This window comes from Rhinolophus ferrumequinum, chromosome 17 (genome assembly GCF_004115265.2).
Source record: "Rhinolophus ferrumequinum isolate MPI-CBG mRhiFer1 chromosome 17, mRhiFer1_v1.p, whole genome shotgun sequence".
Classification (NCBI taxonomy): Eukaryota; Metazoa; Chordata; class Mammalia; order Chiroptera; family Rhinolophidae; genus Rhinolophus; species Rhinolophus ferrumequinum.
The window spans coordinates 13775873-13800993 of NC_046300.1; the positions used below are offsets into that span (position 1 = coordinate 13775873).

At 42.5% G+C, this 25121-nt stretch overlaps 1 protein-coding gene across 1 annotated transcript in view; it reads left to right on the forward strand.

The window, feature by feature from the left end:
- The first annotated feature begins 484 nt into the window (after positions 1–484).
- SCN10A (sodium voltage-gated channel alpha subunit 10) overlaps positions 485–25121 on the forward strand; it is a 98114-nt gene continuing 73477 nt past the window's right edge. Inside the window, exons 1-3 of the mRNA XM_033133226.1 lie at positions 485–835; positions 20483–20764; positions 22082–22200. Coding sequence (XP_032989117.1) covers positions 20495–20764; positions 22082–22200 — 389 coding nt within the window. The 5' untranslated portion in view covers positions 485–835; positions 20483–20494. The remainder of the gene's footprint in view (positions 836–20482; positions 20765–22081; positions 22201–25121) is intronic.

Here is a 25121-nt window from a genome sequence, read left to right on the forward strand (position 1 = left end):
AACAAATCTCAGGTTTCCGACATTTGTTTTTTCTTTGTAATATCATTTCAAACTATTGTTTCATAAGACCTAGCCTATTACTGAGTATGCATCAAGAATATGAAAATTACTCCAATGTGGTTTTCAATTAAATTTCTCCAAAAGTCAAAAAGTAAACATTTTAGGTTTTCGTTGTGGAAGGGGCACCAACACATTTGACTGCACGTGAGTGTTTGTGGTGGACAGAGGACCTGGGAAGGCACCTGTGCATCGCTGGCTGGTCAGAAGCTGCGTGTCCTGCGGTCCACGGCAGCCTTGCCCCAGGCTGAGAGTCTGTTGGGAATGCGGGAGGCGTTGTTATCTAAGTGCAGCTTCTTTGCTTCCTCAGGTTTCAGCATTTCCCATGAGATCATTTAAAATCACATTTGTTACTTTACCATCTAATCACACATAAGCTTTTCCCCCGCAACCCCCGCCCTGCTTCCATCCAAGGAGTGCACTTCTGGAGCACCCACAGCCCGGGTGGAACACGCGACGGGAAATGGAAATGGCACCCAAGAAAACACGATTTCTTGTAGTTCCGTGAGGTGCCCATCAGACAGGCCGCACCACCTTCACTGGGAAGGACGAGACAGTGGAAGTCTTTGCCACACTGGGGGTCTCAGACTGGCTTCCCCTACCAGAGCCGCTCACTAGCCTTTCGGCAGAACAGACGTCAGATGGAGTTTCTTCTTCCTGCCATGCTTGAAAATTAAGCTGAGCGGGTGTTCCAGGAGCTCATGGTTTCCAGGAGAGGCGAGCTGGGCTAGAAGAGAGGATCTCTTCCCTAGAAGACAAGCAAGTCTGAACGGCAAAGGTTTGGCTGTGGGACTCGGGAGCTGGTCTATGGCTAATGGTGTAAAGATACATGCTTGGGGTTCTATGGGAAGAACTACCAGTTTTCTGTCTGAGCCAAAAATGGGGCACATTTTGTAGGCTGTTTGACTAGGTGACCTTTTCAAAACACCCATAGTTCTTAGAAACATAATTGCTATTAACCTATTTGTATAGAAGACTAAACCCAAAAACTCAATTTCTACATGCCACATCAATGTCCAGTTTATGCTCTTCAAAGAGTCTCATTGATATAACGAGATGTATTATTAGCAGGTGTGATTTCAGAAATGTTGGTAACAGAGGTGAAATATCCCAGGAATATTGATGAAAATGATAAAACTAAATTTAAAAAATGGACATAGAAAGTGAAAAATCCGTGGTCTTTGGGTAGGAGATGGTACACCCCTTCAGAGATCAATTTTGCCTCAAACTCGAGGTAACAAGGACTCTTGTTAGAGAAGTAAGGGTGAGGTTGAAAGCAGAGGTTTCCACTCTCGGTCACACATCAGAATAAACTGGAGAACTTTTTAGAAACACGGATTCCTGCACCCCATGCTAGGCCTGCTGAATCTGAATGTCTAGGAGTGACAGCTAGGAATCTATATAATTTTTCAATACTCTCCAGAAAATTCTGATGAGCAACAAGATGGAGAAACCCCTGTTTTAAGATTGTAGTGAAAAACGACAGACGCAGGGGATCCAGGTGTTTTCCAAGCTACAGTGGGGCATTTATACATGTGCAGAAAGATTGCAACAGGTAGGATCAAAGCCACCCATGCTTTGTGTTTAGCCCCAAATCCAGAAGAATGACTCAGAAGTTTCTGTGGTTCTGGCTCTGTTTGACCTTTTTTCTCCCATAGCTCAAGCCTACTTATTGTAAGTTTGATTCTTGGTCATAATTTCCTCTTTAAGATTATCTGATTGCATTGGTGCCAGAGAAAGAAAAGATTTTAAAATGTAGTTTGACTCAGCTTTACTGGACTTGCAAAATAAACAAGTAGAATCAACCACGTGTATGTATTTTGAGTAATAGAAGCTAAAAGGTTGGGTTTTCTAGCCACATGGTGTGGGAGGAAGGTGGAAATGACACAGGGAAATGAACTGCTTTTAGTCTGACAGAAAAATTTGTTTTGAAATGGTATAAAGTTGGCTTGAAATGTTAGGAAGATTTTTAGAGTGGTCTTAAAAAGTAATTTGCTGGTTCCCCGTCCATTCACTTGGCAGTTAAGTAATGGCGGTAGTAACGATAACAATAATGAACAAACATTTAAAATGACATCAGCATTTTTTCATAGGCCTATGAAAGAGCATAGATCTGCAAGGATGGTTTGGAGAAAATCATTTGCAGAAGGAAATGGAAAAGGAATCTGAGAATGGTCTGTAATGGTAAATAGTGGATAAAGAGTCTTTCACAAATAAATACTGCCCAGGAAGTGCTGTTCTAGGAGGAGAAAAAACAGTGACCACGGACTTTGAGCAGGTACACAATCACGTATTCCCTTGTCAGAGCCCGGCCAAGTCAAGACGACTCGTGAGACCTCAGCTTCTCTAGTGAGCGGCAGCCCCACACTTCGCACTAGCTTCCCCTTCCTCAGGACACAGACTGGTCCTCAGGTCCTACATGCATGCGAATACCATGAGCTCGGAGCCCACGCCTCCTGAGCCCACGAAAGAAACACTATCCCTTCCCTCTCTGGGATTGTCGTGCATTTTCGCATACATTCCTCATCCAGGGTCTCGCCCTTTCTGCCTAGTCACTTCCTGCCCAGATCCTACAAAGTCCCGGTTAGAGGACATTCTCCCACAGGGCGCAGTGTCCTCTCTCCCTACCCCTGCTTCTGCCTCGCCTCTTCATTTTTCATTTATGTTCACTTGCATGACGCACGTCTCCAGTTAGAGTGGTGCATCTATTTGTCTCTCTTCCCACCACAGTGTGAGTTTATGAGTGCCAGGGTCTTAGTCTCCTTGACTTTTGTACCCCCATCAAAACTTGGTACACATTAGCGGCTCAGTAAGTGCTTCCTGAATAAACACCATGGCGTGGTGTCTGGATCACATGGGAAGCAGATTCAAACATGACAGTGCCTCCTCTTTCCTTTCCCTTCAAGCAAATGTGTTCTCTCCCTTGCCTGCTGGCATCGATTCTGAGAGGCTGAGAACTCTTTGTCCTCGGGGAGGCTGTCGCTCTGGACCGTCTTGCTCATTAGATCCCACAGACACACTCTTCTTGCTTCACTATTCATTGTCGTGCATTTCGCTGGCTCTCCAAACAGCACTAAAGCCGTGTTTTATGAACTGGTTCAGAAGAACAGGAGGAGGTCACAGTGTTCACCGCCAGGTCTGGAGGACAATGGCTAAGAGCACAGGCCTGTGAATTGGGCGGGACCTTGATTATCCATCCTCTCAGCTACGCTATTTATTGACATGTTCAACAACTCTCCCTCATCCATTTATTTCCTCAACTGCGAAATCGCCATACTACTACCTGCTTCACAAGATGATTGCAAGCTTTAAACAGGGGGATGTATAAAGGGCTTCGCCCAGCCTATTAGTGACTGTTCCTATTATTATTTAGTCTGATGCCCTCATTTTATAAAGAAACTGTGACCTGAAGTTTTAGGTTCAGTGACTTATTCAAAGTCACGTAGCTGGTTACTGGCACAGGAGCAGGACCCAGGTCCCCTGGCCACAATTCAAGGCGTTCCCTGAGCACCACATGGCTCCAAGGTGACAGGAAGGGGCCCCTGTTGGAGATACTGTGTTCACATTCTGTAGGGAGGGACGGAGGCACTTAAACCCAACACAAATGCGTCAGCAAGTGTGAGTTGACCTTGCATTAAACGCAGCCCTAGGAGAAAGGAGGTAAAGCGAGTATTTATTATTAGTAGTATTATTATTATGATTATTATTTTGAGGCACTCACAGAGCTGACCAGCAGGACAATTCAGGGATGCTTCAGGGAGAGGAGAATTGAGGGAATCCTTGAACAGAGGGTGGGTTAGATAGATGGAGAAGAGAAGGGGAGGTTACTGCACAGCAGGCCCAGTGACATAAGATTAGTGACACCTAGAAAGTGCTGACTCAGATGACAGAAGTCAGAATAGTGGTTACCTCCACAGGGGGCAGGATAGCCACTGGGAAGGGACATGGGGGAGTCTTCTAGGAGGCGGGACATGTTCAATACCTTGCTCTGGGTGGCAGTTACACAGGTGTTTGCATGGCTGAAAACCCATCAAACTAGAAACTTAAAGGCTAGTGCACTCTACACTTCGTGCATCCCTCTTAAAGAAATCACCAATGATACCACTCCCCAGGAATAATCAGTGCGAATGTTTTTATTCCTTACCTTCTGGGCAGGAGAGAGAAGCATAAGGACTTAGGTCTCCAATAGGCTCTGACCGGGGCTAAGCCAGCCTCAAGGTTTAATGCCTTTTCTGTAGAGATGGGTGAATAGTAGGTTTGGCTCAGAACGTCCTGGTTGGCTGTCGGGTTCAGTGCTCATCCAGGCACTGCACTCTATCTCCTGTTCCAGTCTATTCCAGTCTATTCTAGCTTTGTGGGAAATCATATGAACGCGAGACTAAGGGAATTCTGGGGAAACTGACAGCATCAGTGCTGGAGTATAAAAAGCATGGGAATACCTGGGCTGTGCCAGCTCTGCCTGTTTCTAGCTAGAGTCCTTTGGTAAGATCCATTATCTGCCTGGGTCTCAGATTCCTCACCTGTCAACTGGAGATAACGGTACTCCAGGAAGACTGTATGGGTGCTCTAGTCACTATTCTAAGCACTCATTTCATTCTCATGACTACCTTATAGTACTATTACTATGCCTGTTTTATAGATGATAAAACTGAGAACAGAGAAGTGATGTAAACTTCCCAATGTCACACAGCTTGTAATTTGTAGTGTGGGAATCGAAACCCAGATAGTCTGGCTCCAGAATCCAAGAACGTAGCCATTGCACTATGCTGCCTCTCTACACATTGGTTTCTTAACCAATGGGAACGATTTTGTTGTATGGGGGAGAGATGTGATCAGTGTAAAAATGTGTAAAGAAGATTTAGAGGACTCAAATATTAGATGCAATCCCACAATGCATTTTGACAGATAGGAAACACTAAGCATATGCCACATCGTTTTTAAAATGTGACAATTCCACTGAGACACCCTTTTTACCTAATGACAATATTTCACATTGTACGCTGTGCCAGGCATGGAGGGCACAGAGATGGGGACATAATAAATTTTGTTTTTGCCCTCACAGGACTTACAATCTAGTGGGGCAGACACATATTAAACAAACACAGAAATAGATATAATTATAAGCTGTGTTAAATGTCCGCAAAGAGAAGGATTCTTTGGGGGATCATCTTGAAGGCCCCTAACTTGGAAAGGCATAATCAAGGAAAGCCTCTCCGAGGAAGTGACATGTAAGCAGTGACCTAAAAGGAGATACTATTTTTGTCAGAGTTTGCCTTTTGGAAGCCAAATTTGAAGGCCAAATAAGAATGTGACTTGTGGACAAAAGACAGATTTTTTCAACGTCAGGAGCCATGCAGCAGCCCTGGATTTTCGGAGTACCCTTTGCTTCCCTGGAATAAACTGATGGGCTGCATTGTATTGTTTGTCATTTACATGATATTCACAGTGCTCTCGCCTTGGAAACTTGTCCAAAATTCTTTTCTATCTGTCAGAATTTGCATATTTTTTCTTTAGAAACTTAAAAAAGAAAAAGGGGGATTATTGTTCCGGAGAGACATATTTGGCTCTAAAATAATTAATGTTTAAGAAGAAGATTAACAACCATAGAATTGCCTTATGGAAAGGGGCCCGATATAGGTGCCCTTGCTTTTAGTATGTGTTCAGCCAAGGTCAGACAGAGAGAACAAGGGCCCCAGGGGGAGGCTCAGCCTGGGTGTGCATTTGAGTGTTCTTCAGGGAACCAGAGCCCAGAGTACACTGCGCCTCTCCCAGCTCGAGTTCGTGGCTTTCATCTTGTGACACATACAGTGCTAAAAGCACCCTCCCAACAGCTTCCTCCAGGAAGCCTTCACCAGCTTCTCTCCTATATATCGATCCCTCCCTTCTTCAATACCTTGAGGCATTTGTCTTTATTGTTAACCCCCCGTGGTCAGAACCACACAGTTTAGTCTGTATTTGTTTTTCTAATTATTTCCTGGTTGTAAGCGTTTCTTTTGTCCCTGAGAAGACTCAGAGGCCTCTTGACATGGCTTCTTGTTGAGATGGAAGGGCCTCAGTTTACACCTAGACCAATCCCCTCATTGCACAGATGAGAAAACTAAAACTAATACCAAAGATGGAACGTGCGTTTATTACAGACCTGGAGCTGGGAGTCCAGTCTCCTGACTTCTAGCCCTGTGCTCATTCGTCCACACCTCACCATCTTCCACCACACCTAGTAATGCTAAATGCACAGTAGGCCTTCAGCAATTGCTGTGAGTGAAAGCATTTTTGAATATTTGACAGAACGAGGACTAGCTAAGTCTTCATGAATCACTCTGCAACCAACCCCCAGCAGCTCAGCTGGGCACTTCCAGGCTGTGGTAGTTTCAAGAGAGAAGCCCCTGAACACTTAAAGGCACAAGGCCATGTTCACATTTGACTGTAGCCAAGAGAACACAGATCTGTTGCTTCTCATTCTCTAGGGAGCCAAGAACCAAAATATGAAGAGCAATCCTCTTACCCCTCAATCCTCTTACTGCATCCGGAAGGCAGCTGAACAGACCAGTCACGTTAGAGAGAAATGCTTCTGCCAATTACGTGATCAAACCCAGTCCTGATGTTTGCTATTGCAGTCAGCCCGTCTTTAGGGAACATACTTTGCCCTTAGTTAGACAAAACCTTAGTTGCTTAACAAGATCAGACTCAGAGTGAGTCAAAGCCATAGTGTTCTTCCAGATTCATAAGGCATCAGAACTCACAAATGTCACCTCAGAGCATTTTGTCATCCTCCTGGGTGCTAACTGCTTCTCAGAGACAAAACCAAAAAATACTCAACATCAGAAAACAAGTCATCAGAAGGGCTGAATCCAGGTCACCTCACTCCCAAATCATAGTTCTTTACATTGCATTGCAATGACTCTCTCTTAGTAAATGTCACTGAATTCTCCTTCAGTCGCCACCCCCATTTCAGTCTTCTCACCTCCAGGCTCCTCTTTGTACACCAGAGAAATCCAGTCATGCTCAGCATCTTTAGGAAGTGGGAACAAGTTTTCACCCTAAGGTCCAATCAGGCACATTGACCACAGAAACACTGGACTGAAGGGTTAGGGGTCACCTTCATGGTGATGCTCTAAGATAGCCTGTCTTTGAGAGTCAACGTCATTCATTCATTTATTCTCTCAGTCAGCAACTATCTATCGAACACTTACATGTGTCACATTGTCCCAGGTGCTAGGGATAACTCAGGGGAAAAGATGGACAGGATCCCTGGCTTACTCTCTAGCATAGCAGCAGACACTGAAGAGATAATTACTGAAATAAGTGGTCACCATGAAAAAGGCCGCTGTGCAAATGAGTAACAAAGAAAACTAGTTTAGTTCAGAAGGTCAGGAAAGGCTGCTCTGAAGAAGTGATATTTAAACTAAATTGAAGGAAAAATAGAAGACAGTCAGGGGAAAGGGATGGAAAAAGTATTATTGAGAGAAAAAAATGCATGTGTGAAACTATCAAAGCAGAAAGGAACTTGGTGAACCTGAGAAACTGAAAGAAGACCAGGGTAACTACTGGGGGAAAAGCCAGGGAAAGAGGGAGGTAGAAGGAGGTGATGGCAGGGACCTGATCACACCAGGCCTACGAGCCACGTGAAGGAGTTTAGACATTGTCTGAAGAGCTTGGGAAGCCTTTCAAAGGCATAATCACAGGAGTGATATGACCAGATTTGCATTTTTAAAAGATTATGTTGGTTGCTATGTATGTAGGCAAGACAGAGTATGCAGAGAGACCAGTTAATAAGCAAGCATAGAGGCCAGATAAGAGATGGCTGTGGCTTGCTAGTTGCAGCACATGTGGGGAGTGAGGAAGAGAGTGTCAATGGGTTTATGATAAGAGCAACTAGGTGCTTGATGGTGCCATTTAACAAAACAGGGAACAGGGGAAAAGCTCATTTCGATGGAGGAGATATCCAAAAAGAACCAGCAGGGAGCAGGTCTGGCACATAAGAGAGGTTTGCATGGAAGGAAAACCATGGGAGAAGATTAGATTTCCACCAGGGGATGTAGAAGAGGGGCTAGGACAGAACCCCAAGAAACTCCAATATTTAATGGCCAGATAAAAAAGAAACCTTCAGTGAAGTCTCAGATGGAGCAAAGAGAGGGGATTTCAATAAAAGTATGTGGTCAACTGTGTCCAATCCTGCTGAGAAGTCAGGTAAGTCAAGATCTAAAAGTTTGTCTATATTTGGTACCCTGGAGGTCATTTATAACTTTGTAAAAGCTTTGGTGAAAGGGCTGGGAGAGATGTATTAGAGTGTATTGCGACGTAATGACACATATTAAAGGAAGCATTTGTCATGCACCTTCTTTGTGATATTATGTCATTTAGTTAAATCTAGCTAAATCTGATGCTAGGGGACCCCAGCATCCCTAAAAATCCTTAATTGATTATTAAATTGACCACCTAAATTTTATTGTCTACCAGGACTTTACAAATGGCAAAAATTGTCCATATGCTGATTTCAATATTCTTGTGGAATCAAGCTTGCACTTTATCTTTACAAAACCTTTGGCTTAACTTAAATAAACCTGAAAATGTTAAGCCACAGTTTAAAAAATTATAAGAACTCACAATGCTTTCCAGTCACCGTCCCAAGAATTCTGAAGGTCTGTTAGTGGTATATTTTGATAGGGTCCTGAATAGGACAGGAATTCTATTGGGAGAGGGTATCAGGAATAGGAGAAAGGAAGTAGATTCTATATGTCTTAAATAATAACTCTTATCTACAGCATGAATCCCCTTCAAATTCTTGAATCTATTGTAATTTGTATTACCTCATTAAATAAACTTTTATTTTGGGCAGCTGAAACATATTCAAAGGTATTCACGCACTAAATAAAGATGGAGGATGGAGAAGAGAGTGGAAACATTATGAGTTTTTTTTATATTGTATTTAATTGCAAATGATCTCACATGTTTATTTAGCTTATATGCTGAGAGCTAGTGGTGTGGAATTGAAATAGGCTAAGTGGTACCGGCTATTAAATAGCATTGTAATGGGAATATTAAAGTCTATATTGTGCATTTGTACAGCACTTAGCTTACAAAACGCTTTCATGTACATTACTTGATTCTCTTCAAAACAGTGTCAGGTTAGCCGGGCTGATGTTATCACGTGTAGCTTACAAATCATAGAAGTGAGGGTCAGAGGGATTCAAAAACCAAGTGAGTGTCAGAATTCAAGCTTCCTGTCACCAAGCACGGTACAGTTTTGATAAAACCCACACACTCTCTCTGGGTTTTTTGAATAATTATAACTCAGAGTCTCTAGAGCTGACACAATCAAACATCCTGAGTTTCTGGGTCCACAACATTTCCAGACCATGTGATAAGGAACTTGCTTTCTTCCTTAGTGACAAAAATGTTTTCCCTCCTTAGGATCCCATTTTCAATAGGTTTGGGGAGATGGTAGGCAAAGACCCTTAAGAAAGGAATACCTTCCTCCTCTTCAACTTCATTTGGATCTCCATTCTGGTGGGTAGAGATGTTTTGATTTAATGCCTTTCAGGCACTTCCTTCCCCAAACTTGCAGATTTCTTTCTTCCTTCCTTGAATTTCTCCTTTCTTCCACTTTAGCCCTCACAGAAACTTGGCTATTCTCAGCATTTCAGCCTGGTACTCTCATTCAGCACTACATCAGTTATTCACCAAGCCCCACAGAAAACCATTCCCACTCAGTTTTCATCCATCACCCAAAGCTCTTGTTCAGAACCACGGACAGCTCAACGCCATGCCAGACACTGCCTTGCTCCTTCAGAACCATAGGCAGAGCATACACTTTCCTTCACACTGTAAGTACTTTGGTGGTGCTCCATCCCTGGACAGCAGATTGGCTAGCTATTAATCTCTGGATCATTCGGAGGTAAATTATGTTCGGCAAGGATTCCACTGCCTCCACTCCTTTAGCACCAGGGGCAAGTCAGGACTATTCAAATTCAAAGACAGTTCAGTGATATTTGTCTGGTGCCACAGATAGCTAAGTCTCAATCTCTGACTACCGGGCAGGATTATGGATAGTGTGGTCTCACCTTCATCATCACAAACAGATTATTACACTTTCCCAGTGGCATAGCTACTCTAACCTCTATCTCTTCCCTCATATGTCCAGTGCCCTGTTACTCCAATCAGATACCTAACAATAAAAGTTTCAAGGCAGTGGACAGCTCAGCTACACACGTCAGTACCACTGACTATCTGAAATGCTGATATCTCAGGGACTTCTCTAAGTCTTGACTAGTCTGTCCACATCCCCCAAACCAGGGGCATTTAATTCCATGTTCCCATTAACGTGGAGAGCCCAGCAATAACTCGTGCTAAACCTAGCTCTTGCTTGCTCATTACATGAACTAGAGAGCCCAACCATACTCTCCTTCCACCTTGGAGAACAACATTTATCCAAATCAGGGTGGATTTGGCAGAACCCTAAGCCTTAAATTGTTATTAAAGAGAAGACACTTTTCTCGTAACATGGGATATGGTCAGTTTCTACCCACCCGGGTCTCACAGTTCAGGCACTTGTGTTTTCTGTGTCCTGTTTTCTCCAAACTCTATCCTGGTGGCAGATGAAAGGCTCTAGCAGTGTTCAATAAATATCTGATACATACCTATTCAGGATCCCTTGAGTTTATTCATTCATTTATTCCTCAAATATTTTTGATCACCTAGTATGTGCCAAGCAATGTTTTCAGCGTTAAGTGTTCAGCAGTTAACCAAACAGACAAAATCCATAGCTTCAGGGAGCAAAAATTTTAGTTGAAGAAGATAAATCGTAAGTAAATTAAACTAAAATGCTAATATTAATTGGTTAAAAGTGTTACGAGAAAAAATGAAGAAACGTAAAGGGATATAGAGTGGCCCGGGTTTGTTATTTGGGAAAGGATGGTGAGAGGAGGCTTCCCTAACAAGGTGGCGTTTGAATGAGTCACATGGTTATAAATGGGAAGAGAATACCAGGTAGAGATAATAGCAAGTTCAAAAACCTTGAGGTAAGAGTGTTCTTGGTGTGTTGAAGAAACGACAAGGTAGTCTATGGGACTGGGTTGCAGAGAGCAAGGGAGAGAATGATATGAGGTGAGCTCAGAGATCAAGTTTATGGGAACACACTTGAAGACATATTCTTAGAAGATCATACTCACTGCTTCAAAAAGTATAGACTGCAAGGATTTGAGAGGATGCTAGCACTGAGACATGCTGAGAACATATATTAATAGTAGCCCCAGCAAGAGATGATGGTGAATTGGACTACGGCGGTAGTAATGGAGGTGAGCGGTAGTGGTTTGGTGACAGCAGTGGCTGTGATGAGAAGTAAACAGTTCAGAAGCAGGGTCACTGGAATTTTCTGAGGAGCTAAGTGTGAGATTTGAGAGAGAAGTAATCGCTAATTCCAAAATTTCAAGACTTGGGGCCTGAGCCACCGGCAGGATGAAGTTTTGACTTATTGAAACGAAGATAACTAAGGGAAGAGCACATTTGGGATAAAGAAGTTGAAAGGCTTTTTACATCTATCAGACATCCAGGTGAGGACTGATGGAAGGACAGTTCAATATAAGAATTTAGAATGTAGGTGAAAGGCCTAGGCTGGAGATGAAAATTATATTTGTTTAAATGTGACTCCAAACTACCCACGTTGTCATCAGAACTTTAGTCTTGTTCTCCTCTGGAAAGTGTCTTCCTGGAAAGCTGGCCAAGAAAGTTGTCGGAGACCCAGAGCTACATTTATGTGCCCAAACGTTATGGATTTGTAGCTTATTGACCAGTGTATCTACAGAGTCTAAAACAATGTCTGGCAAAAGGGAGGAAGATTTGAGGCCGAAGAGCCATAAAGGAAGACCTCTACCTTTCCATCTTAGAAAATTGGTGATGCAATTTATTAAGATAGAGCACATAGGAGGAGACGTTGAGATGGGAGGAAATGGAGAGATCATGGGAGATAATGATTTTGAGGTATCTATGGAGCATTCAAGGGTATATATACAAAGACTTTGGATTAGTGGGTCTGGAGTTCAGAAGAAAGGTTCAGATTTAGGAGTCACCTGCATGAAAATGGTAACTTCGGCTGTATAGATGACGACAACCATGAGACGCACGAGAAGATGTTATTCTACATGGGATGGCAGGGGGCTCACACTTTCAAATACTAATCAGGCTCTGAAAAAACTATAATTACCTGTTTGCCCTTGTCATATATGCCACACAGAGCCAAATGTTGTATTAGTGGGGAAAGTCCTCTATTGGAGTCTAAGAGCTTCAACGACCTAGATAAAACAAAGAGGCTGTTCTCTGAGGCCCCTGGAAATCTCACCACGTCTGCATCATACTGTTCAGTCTCTGCCTCTCTCAGATCCCAGAGCCATCCAATGATGACCCAGTCAGTAGGATTCCAGGACTCCTCCAGCCAGCCAGACCCATCCGAGAAATGGGGCAGCACTGCATATGGAATCACAAGACTCAGGGACAAACTTGTTTAATCCAGTTAATTAATGTCTTTATAGCCTAGACTTTATATAGACTTTATATAGACTTTATAGTCTTTATAGCCTGTCTTTAAGCACAGACGCTTCTGGTTCTTAGTTCTCTTATATGTAAGAAAATACTTTCTACCTACTCTACAGGATTTCCATGGGGATTAAAAGAGATCATTACCCCCACTGTTGTTGTTGCTGCGGATTAATAAATTGAGTAGATCTTCTCATGAGGCTCAGCCATCTTTGTGATCAACTCAGACTAGCTACATGATCAGAGACACATTTTTCCAAAGAACAACAGAAGCTGGGAGAAAGGACACCTGTTCTGCTAAGATGTTCTAATACCCAATTCCAATGTGTAGGGAGGAAAATAGGGGTGTTCCTCACACCACAAAGGAGCAATTCTTCATATATCAGCTGTTCTCCTATATGCAACTCAATTTTGACATCATCTACCTGGAGATAGCGTAAGATCCCATAGATTAAGGGCTCAGTTCTATAAGACTGCCCCCACCCTCACCACCACCCCCCCACACACACACACTAACTTCAGATACCAATTGCAAGCCCAGGTTGTTATCTATGCTTCTGACTGACCAGCTACACATTGGAGTTTCCAACGACCCCCCTCCCCACTTCAGGAAGCCAATCACAACCCCAGGTTGTTACCTATTGGCTATAAATCAAAGGTTTCCATGACCCCCTCCTTGTGTTCAATTAATTTGTTCATAGAACTCAGACAAACATTTTACTTACTAGACTACTGAATTATTATAAAAGGATATAACTCATGAACAGCCGAATGGAAAAGAGCTGGGGTATAGCACAGGGCATGGGGGAAGGAGTTTGGAGCTTCCACGCCCACTCGGAGGGCACCAGTCTCCCCAACTGTCACATGTTTACCTACCCAAAATCTCTTTGAATTCTGTCCTTTGGAGTTTTTTGGAAGCTTTGTCACATAGGCATGATTAATTAAATGATTGGCTATTGGTGATTGAACTCAATCTCAGCCCTTCTCCCCTTCTTGGAGGTCTGGGGTAGGACTGAAGATTCCAACCCTCTACTCACGTGGTTGGCTCCATTGGCAACCAGCCCCCATCCTTAGGTGAGTCTCAAAAGTCAACTCATTAACATAACAAAAGACAGTTTTATGGCCCTCATCACTTAGGAAATTCCAAGGGTTTTAGGAGCTCTGTACCAGAAACAGGGCCAAAGACCAAATACATCTTTCTTATTATAAATCATCATATCACACCTGCCCTGCCCGTTGTAGTCTCAGAGAGACCCTCATTTGCATCTTTATTCATATCCACCTCCATATAACAGTCCTGAGTCTGCTGGCGCTCTCAGACTATAGGTCTTGACCAAAAACCAAGCAAAGCTATTTCCATCACCAGTGAAATAATTAATGTGAAACATCTGTTTTCTGTTCAATCACCTTAAGTTTATCTCGTCTCTTCTTAGAAACTGCTCACTCACCAGAGCTAGAAATCCACGTTGAGATGCTTCTATGGCCCCAGTGGGTCCTCTTGTAGCCCAGCAATCCCAGACACAGAACAAATACCTACAAAAGCCTGATCCTCAGAAACAACAAAATTCCACTCTTTGTTTCTGTTACCTGAGGTAACAGGTAAGCTTCCTGATGAGGTTGTTATCCAGCAGTTGCCCTAATTCTGACAATCGAAGGGAGGAGGTCCCAAGAACTGCCCCCACAAAAACCTCTGAGGAATCAGTTTCTTGGGATGATCACTCAACAAGAACACCTCGTCACTTGATGTTAGTTCTCTTCTTCCCTAATATTCCCAATGCTAGCTTCTGACCTGCCTCCAGAATCCAGGAAGAATTTCGCTGAAGGTTCAGAGCTATGGGATTCAGTCATCAGATTTCACCCTGATCCTATAACCTAGACCTACACTCAATCTCACATCCACAGAGGTTTCCAGTGCCTCTCAAACACACAACATTTTCAGCCGCTTCATCTATGAGCTTGTAAAAAATGACGCTTCCTGGGCCTCACCTCAGACCTATTGAATGAGAATCTTTGCAGGCGGGGTCCAGGAATCTGCATCTTAACTAGCCCCCTCTGTGACTGTGATGCAGCCAGCCCAGAACCGAATTGTGAAGCGGCATTTGAAGATCTCTGCACTAGAGCAGGCGGGAAAATGACATTGTCCACAGAGCCAGTGGTTACTGCAGAGAACTAAGAAGATAGATGCTTGTTGTTAGCGCTTCAGATCTAGCTTTCCTACGGCACGTAGGGAAAATGCCCCAGAGATACTGCTCTACCCATCTGTGATGGCAAGCCATCCTGTTTTTTTTCCAGACTAGTCCTAGTCCTGAGAACATTGCAGTTCACAGAAAACCTAGGGAGTCATTGGAGCACCTTCCAGTCTCAGAGACCCTACCTGGCTGCATTAGAGACCACGTGGTAGGTCAGGATTTTGCAAATTTACGGGACCAGAGAAAAATTTTATTTTTATTTCATTTTTTTAACTTTTTTTATTTATTTAAGTGTGTTTTTCCAGGGCCCATCAGCTCCAAGTCAAGCAGTTGTCTCAATCCAGTTGTGGAGGGCACAGCTCACAGTGGCCCATGTGGGGTTTGAACTGGCAATCTTGTTGTGAAGAGCACCACGCTCTAACCAACTGAGCCAACCGGCCACCCGCAGAGAAAAATTTTTAAATCATCATGACCTGCTAAGTCATCAGGCTCTCAGGAGATGTTGGTGCACTTAGATTAAAATGAACAGCAAAAGTGGGCTCAGGAATCAATTGTCTAAAGAAATAATCAAAATCTTAGTCATATGATTCTTTTAAAGAAAAACTTTGTATTAGAAGAAATAAGCAACCAATTAGAAAAATTAAATAATTTATTTTATTCAAAACAAGAAAAAAATAGAAATACGCTGCAAGCTGGAGAGCATCAAGCAGACGGCACACTCTCAGTTGGCAAGTGCAGCGGTGTATACAGGAGCTGGGCCTTCTCCTCTACCTATCTGTCCATGTCACTTCTTAAAACGCTCCATTACATAATAAAAAGAACAATAAAACATGTTAGCGTCTTCCATACTTTTTGACAAATGCATTTCAATGGGAGAAATTTTACCAGCATTGTTTTTCCCGCAGACCACCTATACACAGTGCACTGAAATTCTGGGGGGAATGAAGAGTTAGACAAGTCTTCTCTGAAGGCTCTGAGGGGTGACACTGGTGGATTAAACCTCAGTATCCTTATCCTTTTCCTTCAGTGAAACAGTTCTGAGACCTTGCTGCCCACAAGAGTAGTCTGATCATGAAAACACTATTGGCTTTCTTCTTTCTATGTTAGTTTTTCACTCTTCTCTGAGTTTCCTGGAATTAGCTCTCAAATAAACTATTTGAACCTAAATGTTTTTCTCAGGGTGCCATATAAGAATCACTGGACAGTAGATGGAAGGAGAGAGACCACTGTCATCAAGAGACTCCATAGTCCAGAGCTCTCTACTGATTGGAAAGTCTTGGGAGAAGGACTAGGTCCCTCTAACTATGTCACACTTGTGAGCATAATTTCACTTCCCAACCCTGAGAACAAGCATGTCCTTAGCCAAAGGATTTATGGCAGCCCAGCAGAATTATCATGGGCATGTAGCATCAAGTCAGCTTCATGGCTGAGCTCGCTTGGATCTCAAGCTCCAGGCCTAGCACCTGGATTCTGGCTTAGACCTGTGTTCAATCCTCAACATTGCAGTCCAGTTTCACTGAGGAAGTCCTTGCATTATTCCTCCATAACTGAGTCCTGGGACTCAGATATGGCGCCAACACATAAGTATCTCTTCTCCCCAAAGAAGAGAAAGTTAACTTAGCTCTTATTCCTCAAAAGGGAAGGACAGATGGGATTAAATCAAGTCAAAAGTGTTTGAGCAACCATGGCATGAAAACATCATGTTAATCAGTACATAGAACTTCCAGGGAAGAAGCAGGTAGAAGATGGGTGCTGCATCCTGTAATGTAGGTTAACTTTGAAAAGTTCCCTAAGAGACAGAATAAGTACAAATGGGCAGAATGCAGAGAAATGGGAATGAGGCAGAGAAAGTTTCCAGAAAAAATCACAGAAAGCACTAAAAAAGAGGGATGGCGTCAGAGGAGTGAAAGCTTTTCCCAGGACCATAGGACATAGGAGAATTGGCAACAGCCAGCAGGGTCTCCATCAGAGGGGTACTGGATTTTTTAAGAACTGCCTCTGCCACCATTGGCTTGACTTTGGGGTGTGTTAGCTTAAAAATTCACTACTAGACAAAATAATCTCTTTGGTTCCTTCTATTCCTGTAATTGAATTTGTAATTTTTGATGTGCTTTTCCAAACAAAATGTTCTTTGGTTTTTCAATTTAAAATATTCAAAGTGATGAAAAGCAAGGACCTACAACCAAGACTACTCTACCCAGCAAGGCTATCATTTAAAATTGAAGGACATAAAGACCTTTCCAGACAAGAAAAAGCTAAAGGAGTTTGTCACCACCAAACCAGTATTACAAGGAATGTAAGACAGAAAAAAAAAAATCTAAATTATGAATAATAAAATGGCAATAGCTACATATCTATCAACAATACACACAAACAGAAAGTAAAGGGATGGAAAAAGATATTTCAAGAAAAAGCTAAAGGAGTTCATCATAAAATTAACAACAACAAAAAAAACCCAGAAATAAACTCATAGATACAGAAAACATTTTGATGGTTGCCAGATGGGAAGGTGGTGTCGGTGAAAAAGGGGAAGGGACTAAAAAGCACAAATTGGTTGTTACAAAGTAGTTATGGGGATGTAGAGTATAGTATAAGGAATATAGTGAATAATATTGTGAAAACTACATATGGTGTCAGAGGGGTATCAGATTTGCTGGGGTGATAGATGGGAGAGGTTTGGGGGACAGAGTGAAAAAGGTGAAGGGATTAAGAAGTACAAATTGGTAGTAACAAAATAGTCATGGGTGTGTAAAGTAAAGCATAGGGAATATTGTCAATGATATGGTAATAACTATGTATAGTGTTAGGTGAGCACTAGACTAGTCAATCAGGGGAATCACCTCGTAAATTATAGAAATGTGTTAATCACTATCCTGTATGCCTGAAATTAGTATAAAATAATATGGAATGTCAACTATAGTTGAAAAATTTAAAAAGGGGGTGGTGGAAGTGAAGGGGAATAAGAGGTCCAAATTTCCAGGTATAAGATAAATAAATCATGGGGATGTAATGTACAGCATGGGGAATATAGTCAATAACATTGTGATAGCGTGGTACGGTGTCAGATGGTTGCTGGACTTAGCTTTTTTCGGTATATAAATGTTGAATAACTATGGTGTACTCCTGAAACTAATATAATGTTGTATATTAGCTGCATTTTTAATAAAAATCTTTAAAAAAGAAAAGCAAACAGCAATTACAAATCGGGGGTTTATAGAGAAAAGACAGTGAGTTATGGGAGCTGAAATGAGCATCCAAACAGACTTCATATGGCATCAGAAATGGAGGAGTTATCTCAAATCCAAGGTTTAAAGAATGATATAGCGTAGGGAATAGAGTCATTGGAATTGTAACAGCTATATACAATGTTAGAGGGGTAGTAAACTGGGGGAGGGGCTATCACTTTGTAAGGGGTACAAATATCTAATTATTGTTTTGTACACCTGAAACTAATAATAAAAAAAAAATGATAGGGATTTACTCAGGCTAAGCAAGGTGAGGGAATAATTTCAAGCAAAGGAGATGGAACACAGAAAGTCCTTACAATGAACAAGAATGGGTCAGATTCAAGGGGGAACAAATAAAAATAGTGTGGTTGGCAACCACAATATTGGAGAGGTAAGCACACAGTCTGAGTTATCTTGGGTGCTGCGGGCAACTTTAGAAGGATTTTAAATAAGGATGGAATACAACCAGATCTGAATTTTAGAAAGATCATTTGGTTACAATTGAAGAATTTGTTAGAAAGGACTAAGGAAAGCAAAAGAACACGTAGGAGATCATCGGGATGACAGTGGCTGGACGACTGGTATGATAGAGAGGTTAAAGATACACGGAGAGAAGATACTAAGGAGATAGAATCAATGACACGGGATACCTGATTGGGTGTGGCAAAAAAATCGAAAAGAAATAATGATAATACCCAAGTTGTGGGCAGGCACAGAAATAGGCTACTTGGTGCCATTCACAGAAGGAGAGAGGCTTGGAGGAGAGGCAAGTACTGGAAAAGGAATGGAGAGATGATTATTAGCTCAGTTTGGGACATGTTGAGTTGGACATGCCCATTAGACATTCAAGTGTAGATGACAAATGGGGGGTCTCAGACCCAAAGACATAATGAGAGCTAGAGATAAAGACTTAGGAGTCATCTGTGTATAGATGAGAATTAAAGACATGGGAATGGGTGAATACTTGAGGAGATTGTGTCAGACAGATCTGAAATTGAGTACCCGTCCTGCCATTTATTAGTAACGTGATCTTGGTAAAGTTAACTTTGCCACTCTGGTTTCTCATTTATATATTAGAGATAGTACCTTATAGATTGCTACAGTGATGGATAATGTGGTAATGCATGAAAATTGCTTAACCCACTATCAAGAACATAGTAGAATCTCTGTAATGCTAGCTCTGATCAGTGCTGTTGATGTTCTTACAATTGTCATTATTCCAAAATTTTAAAAGCATTGACAATCACATCTGGGAGGAAGTGTGAAAGAAGAGGTTGAGAAGGAAGAGACAGAAAGTTAGAAAAACCAAGAGAGTGTGTCATAGCAGTTGAGGAGAGACCATGTTTCAAGAAGAAGAAAAGTGGTCAAAACAACCAACGGGACCAAGATAAGAACTGAGAAGCTCCCCACACCCCCAAATTTAACCACAAGAAGACCTCTGGTGTTCTTGCAAGGAGGCATTAAAGTTGAAGGAGATTTGGGAATCTCTAAATGCTGTTAGGAGGGAGCCGAGAGACAAGTAGGGAGAGAGAAATGAGGTAGTGAGGGGACAAGGCCCAAGGCACAAGGAAAAGAATGGCCTCAGCCAGAAAGAGAGGTGACAGGAGGAAAGGAGGGCAGAGAAGCGAGTAAGGAGGCTTGAGGGCATAAAGTTGGGGGCATTGTTTTCTTCATGAAGTACAGAACACGGTCATTGTCTTAGTACAGGGAGGAAGAAGGACTAATTTTAAAAGATGGACAGTATTTGAAATATCAGACTAGAAGAAACTGCTAACTAGGAAAACCACACGACTCCCAAGCAGCACGATGTCCCTCCATCACCCCTCAGCCGTCCGTATTCAGAGAAACCTAAATTAGACTCAGCTGCATGGACCCAGCCTTGGTATTTAAGACAAGGACAAGGGAGTGGTCAAAATGGTGACCATGAGGTCGGAGCTGGATATGGAGAGAAGTGTTTGGCCATGGACAAAAGAAAAGTAGCTTTGGGGTCCAAATGGAGTTCAGGGAGGGGGAGAAACATGGAAAATGTCAATAAATGAAAGACTGTGGTCAGAAAGTAGGAGGAGACTACAGATAAAGTAGATCATGAACCAAAGTCTTTGATGAATGTGGGAGAGTGCTTGTTGCTCAGTGGTCATGGAAACGAGGAGGGAGGACAGTACGGCTAGATCTGGTGGTGGCCATGGTGGTGGTGTGTTACAAATGATGAAGGAGCAATGACTTAGACGCTTGTGGAGAGCTTAGACGTGACCCTGCAGTACCCATGGTAGGATGGCATAAACAGCCTCCCCTGAGAGCGGTGCGTGGCAGTGAGGTCTTGCGGGGGAGCTCAGTGTGAGTTAAGGAAGGAACTGGAGAGGTGGGTGGAGGAGCTTTTCTAGTAAGCAAGGTGGGAAGGACGGAAGAAAGAGGGCTAGTGGGTAGGCTGTTATCTCTCTGTGTTTATGTCCACTCTCATAAGAGTATAAATTCTTCCTAAAGAAGAATGAGAAGATGGAATTCCCTTTTGGGTCCCCGGAAACTACCAACTTCCATCGATTCACTCCAGAATCCCTGGTGGAGACTGAAAAGAGAATTGCTGCTCAGAAGGCAGAAAAGAAAGCCAAAGGTAAGCACAGTAAGCAGGAGGACCAAGAGGAGAAGCCTCGGCCTCAGCTAGACTTGAAAGCCTGCAACCAGCTGCCCAAGTTCTACGGTGAGCTCCCAGAAGAGCTGGTTGGGGAACCCCTGGAGGATCTGGACCCCTTCTACAGCACACACCGGGTAAGGGCTACTGGGTGGAAGGGCTGTTCTCATCTCTGGGAGAGGAAGCCCCTGCCCACCCCTCCCCATCCCAGGGAGTCCCCCTGGACCCGGGGTCATATGGTTGTCAGTTAGACCTCAGTCAATGAAAAATGTGTCTAACTTTTTTGACGCTCTTTTTGAATCTTTATGGTATTCATGGCAAAGGCTAATTAAATCCAAATCCTCAAAGGCAGTGACAACTGTTGCGAAGTTTTCAGAGTAAGCTGGCTGTTCCCTTGGATGAGCTCTGGTCTAGGGTCTCCAGAGGTGTTGGCTGTCTTTGCAAATGGGGAGCAGAGATCTTGAGGCAGGGTGGTGGGGAGGGTAGAATAGGGAAAGGGAACAGAAATTAGGATGATTTTAACCAGTGGTCCTCAAAGTATGATCTCAGAACCCCTGGGGTTCCCCAAACATTTTTAGTGGGTTCCGCAGGTCAAAACTATTTCATAATAATACTTAAATATCATCTGTCTTTTTCATTCACACTCTTTTGTGAACATACAATAGTGAACATAGAGGTATTAATGGGAGTTTCTAGCATCACAGACACACACACAATGTAAGCAAAAAGGTATAAACATTAACAAAAGCTCTTTGGAGTCCTCAATAATTTTCGATCTTATAAAAGTGTGTGAAATCAAAAGCTTTAAGAACCACTAGTTAAAACAAGAGCTGTTTCATGACAATTATATTGTTTGTGTTGTATCTTAGGTGTTCTACATAGCTGAAAAAATGGTGTGTAGATGTTTGGGAGTTGGGAGGGGCAGGGATCAGCCATCTCAAATACAGTTTGTAGAGAAAATAAAGGCCCTGGAATGTCTTTCTCCTTCCTCTCATCTGCCAAGAGCCCTCACTGTCCTAGACACTCAGAGGAAGGAACTGGAGGAGGATTTGGAAAGGGAGGCCTAGGAGGTAGAGAACAGAAGGAACATCACAGGGATGATCCACTAATTAGAAGAGAAATTAAATGCAATCAGACACCATCCTCCTTCCCCAGACATGATGCAGCTTAATAGGCCCATGGTCAGCTGCCTACCCACTGGGCACTTGCAGTGGGTTCATCTCAACATACAGTCAGCCACACGGCCTGGGGTCTTGCTGGAAGGGTGAGGGTATGGCTGTTAGTCCCCAAACCTCCCTAACTCTTTGTTTCTCCATTTGGCTCTCATTGACTCAATGTTCCCAGAGCCCTCTTGCTCACAAGCCTGAAATGATGCTGCTCAAGCTCAAAAATATGGTTGTGTGAGGACGTATGTTTCTCACTGGAGGTCCACCTTCTGTTTTGTTTTGTTTTAGACATTTATGGTGCTGAACAAACAGAGGACCATTTTCCGGTTTAGTGCCACTCGGGCCCTATGGATATTCAGTCCTTTCAACCGGATCAGAAGAACAGCCATCAAAGTGTCTGTCCACTCATATCCTTTGCACAGTTGATTTTTCCCCATGTTAGAATCAGGTCTTGTCCACTATGTCCAGTACCTTCCTTCTTCAGTGATTAGCAATAGAGCCTTCCTCTAATCGAATCTTTTTTTCAATCATTACATTGAAAAAAAGTGTTTGGGGCTGTAATGTGTCCAACACTTGAAAGCAGTCCCAAGGCAGAGGTCTTCATGCAATGCAGGGGTGGGTTTGGGTTCACCTGGACTAGTCTGGACATACCTGTGGATGCACAACTTGAAAAATGTCCTCTTTATGCGGGGAGCTTTGTTGATACACCCAAGCACATTCTCACCATATGTGGCCTGCTCTTCCCACAACATAACAACCAGTAAAAGGGCCCCAAGTCTTCTTTGGGCAGATGAGATAAGCGTGGGTTGTTACTCTGTGCCCTAGACATCCTGGGGACTAGCTTCTTGTTGGGCAAAAGAGCAACACCTCTCAGACGGCAAAGAGAACAGACCACAATGGGCAGAGAGTAAATTGTCTCAATGGGACCGCATTGGTCACGGTGTACTGCCAACGTCACGTTACCCCCAAACTACCAGCAGGTTGAGAATGTCAGTGGTCTGAGGTCCGTGCCATTGGGGAATGTAATGATTAGAAACACATGGGTCAAATGTCTGTATTATATTAATTGCTTAATTGTGTTAAGCAGCTTCAGACACTGGCTTCAATTTTGTTTTTTTTTTGGGGGGGGGCCGGTAGAGGGGGTGTTTTGTTTTGTTTTTCCCCAAGGCAAGCCAAACTAGTACAAAAAAGATTTTGGCTTGGTTTCCAAGGATCTTCCCTGGTGACTGTCCAAGTTGGAAGTTCCTAATGATAAATTTAGCACTGGCTTTCAGGAGGTTGATTTGCTAGAACAGCCTTGCCTCAGCTGCCTGACAGGTGGTAACCAGCCTATTCTTAGGAGGCTCCAGTAAAAGGAGCTGTCTCTCCCCACCCTGGGGCAACTTGCTGGGTTGCTGCACAGCTCCCAGTGAGCCGGTTAGCCCAGGAAGTAATCCCCACAGGAAACCATGCTGCTTGACACAGTCGCATTGCATTTCCATGCTTTAGCTTTACGGCTAACCAAGGGAAGTACACTTTCTTAAGTGAATCTTGGATTTCTTGATTCAATAGAAGGATATTTAATGATAATAGTAGACTCCCATTTGCTAAATAGCTCCTAAGTGTCAACGCTCTCATAGGTACAGAAACCCTTGAAGAAGGGATTAACACCCCCATTTTACAAATAATGAAACTGACACTCAGAAGCATTCAGTAAACTCCCACTAGTGAAGAGGTCCAGGCTGCATCGTGCTTAGGGCAGTCTCAGCAATAAGAAAACAGGCAGTTAATGGAAATGAATTAGAGTAATTTATTTTCTCAGTACGTCATCTCTACTTAGGTTTTTATAAATACATATACAATTACATAAAATTACAAATAAAGAAAAACAGCAAATAGGCAAACTCCTCTCCACGCATCCTCGTTGAATTATAGCTAGATAAGTAAGAAACAGCTATTTAGAAATAAAATTCACTTAAAGAACCAAGTGACCCGTGAATACTCTTTTTATCTTGAGATTTTATGCGTAAATAATTGCTTAGTAGAGTCACAGCTGGACAGAAAAGCTGTTGGGCATCTCCTTATCACAGATTTATCAAAAGTCTGCATTTATATATTTAAATCTCACAAACTGGGTAACTCTAGCTCCAAAAGATACTCTTCAAGGTATGGAATTCTCAGTGTCTTATTTCATCAAAATTATAATTCTAATTAAATTTGCTGTGAATGTTGTCGTGAGTAATATTATATATAATATATTACTTTTAAAGGTTTGTGTAATTGAAGATAGGATTTTAAGGTAATCCTTGGATTAACATTTTCTCCCCATGTGAACACATTTCTTAATTTAATTGCAAGTCAACAGGAAAAGGTGATTTAATTAGCAGAATTTCCCTTTTCAAAATAGATGTGTTCCTAAGTAACTGTAAAACAGGGCACATTAAAGGCATTTACAGAAAACTAAAATAGATTTAAATACTTCTCCTCAAGTTGAAATGATGAAAGATGAGTGGTTCACTCACTCTGTAGGTCAAGTTCATCTTCAGGCTTTAGTTTTTTCAGGAAGTACTTGTTCAGAACCCAGTGAGTCTTGAGAAAAATGTCCAATGGAAGAAATTTATCTTTGGCTTTTCCTCACCAACATTTGTTCTCATCTCTTTACCCACTTCCATTTGCCTATTTTTTTTTCAGTGTCTCCTTCCCCTTTTGATAATCCACTTGTCTGACCTCTCCTCTATGATTCTCCTCTTTGGCTATTCAGAGTTCTCACACAGCCTAATCCTATTTGGAATTTTGTCCTTGAGCCAGCATTCACGTGCTTGTGCATGCCTCCGCCATTCCTGGCCAGGAGTCCATTTCCTCATTGTGACTGATTTCAGCTACATTAGGAAAACAATCAGACTAAACTAAGTAATTCCCACGAAAACTTGTACCCCTCCCCTTACCTCTAATTTCTTAGGAGTAGTCTCTTTTTCTTTTAGGAAAACAGAGACATTTGCTGGATGAAATTTCAGGGCATATTGCATAGTGCAATGAAGGCTTCAGGGCAGAAGGATATTTTGGAAGAGGGATTCCGTTTCCTTTCATCTTGCTCAGGGTTCTGTTATCAAATGATCTGAGTTCACATCTCAGCATCATGGTTGACTAACTGTGTAACCACAGAAAAATGATTTAAGCTTTTCCAGCCTGTTTTCTTAGTTCCATAATGTAGATAATAATATCCACCTGTAGGTTAATTGTATTAGAAATCATGTGGACGAAGTACTCAGGGCAGGGTAGGCGCTCAGTAAATGTTAGTGGTTATTAAGTGGCAAGACCATAAAGCTGATCCTATCTAAGACATGAATGT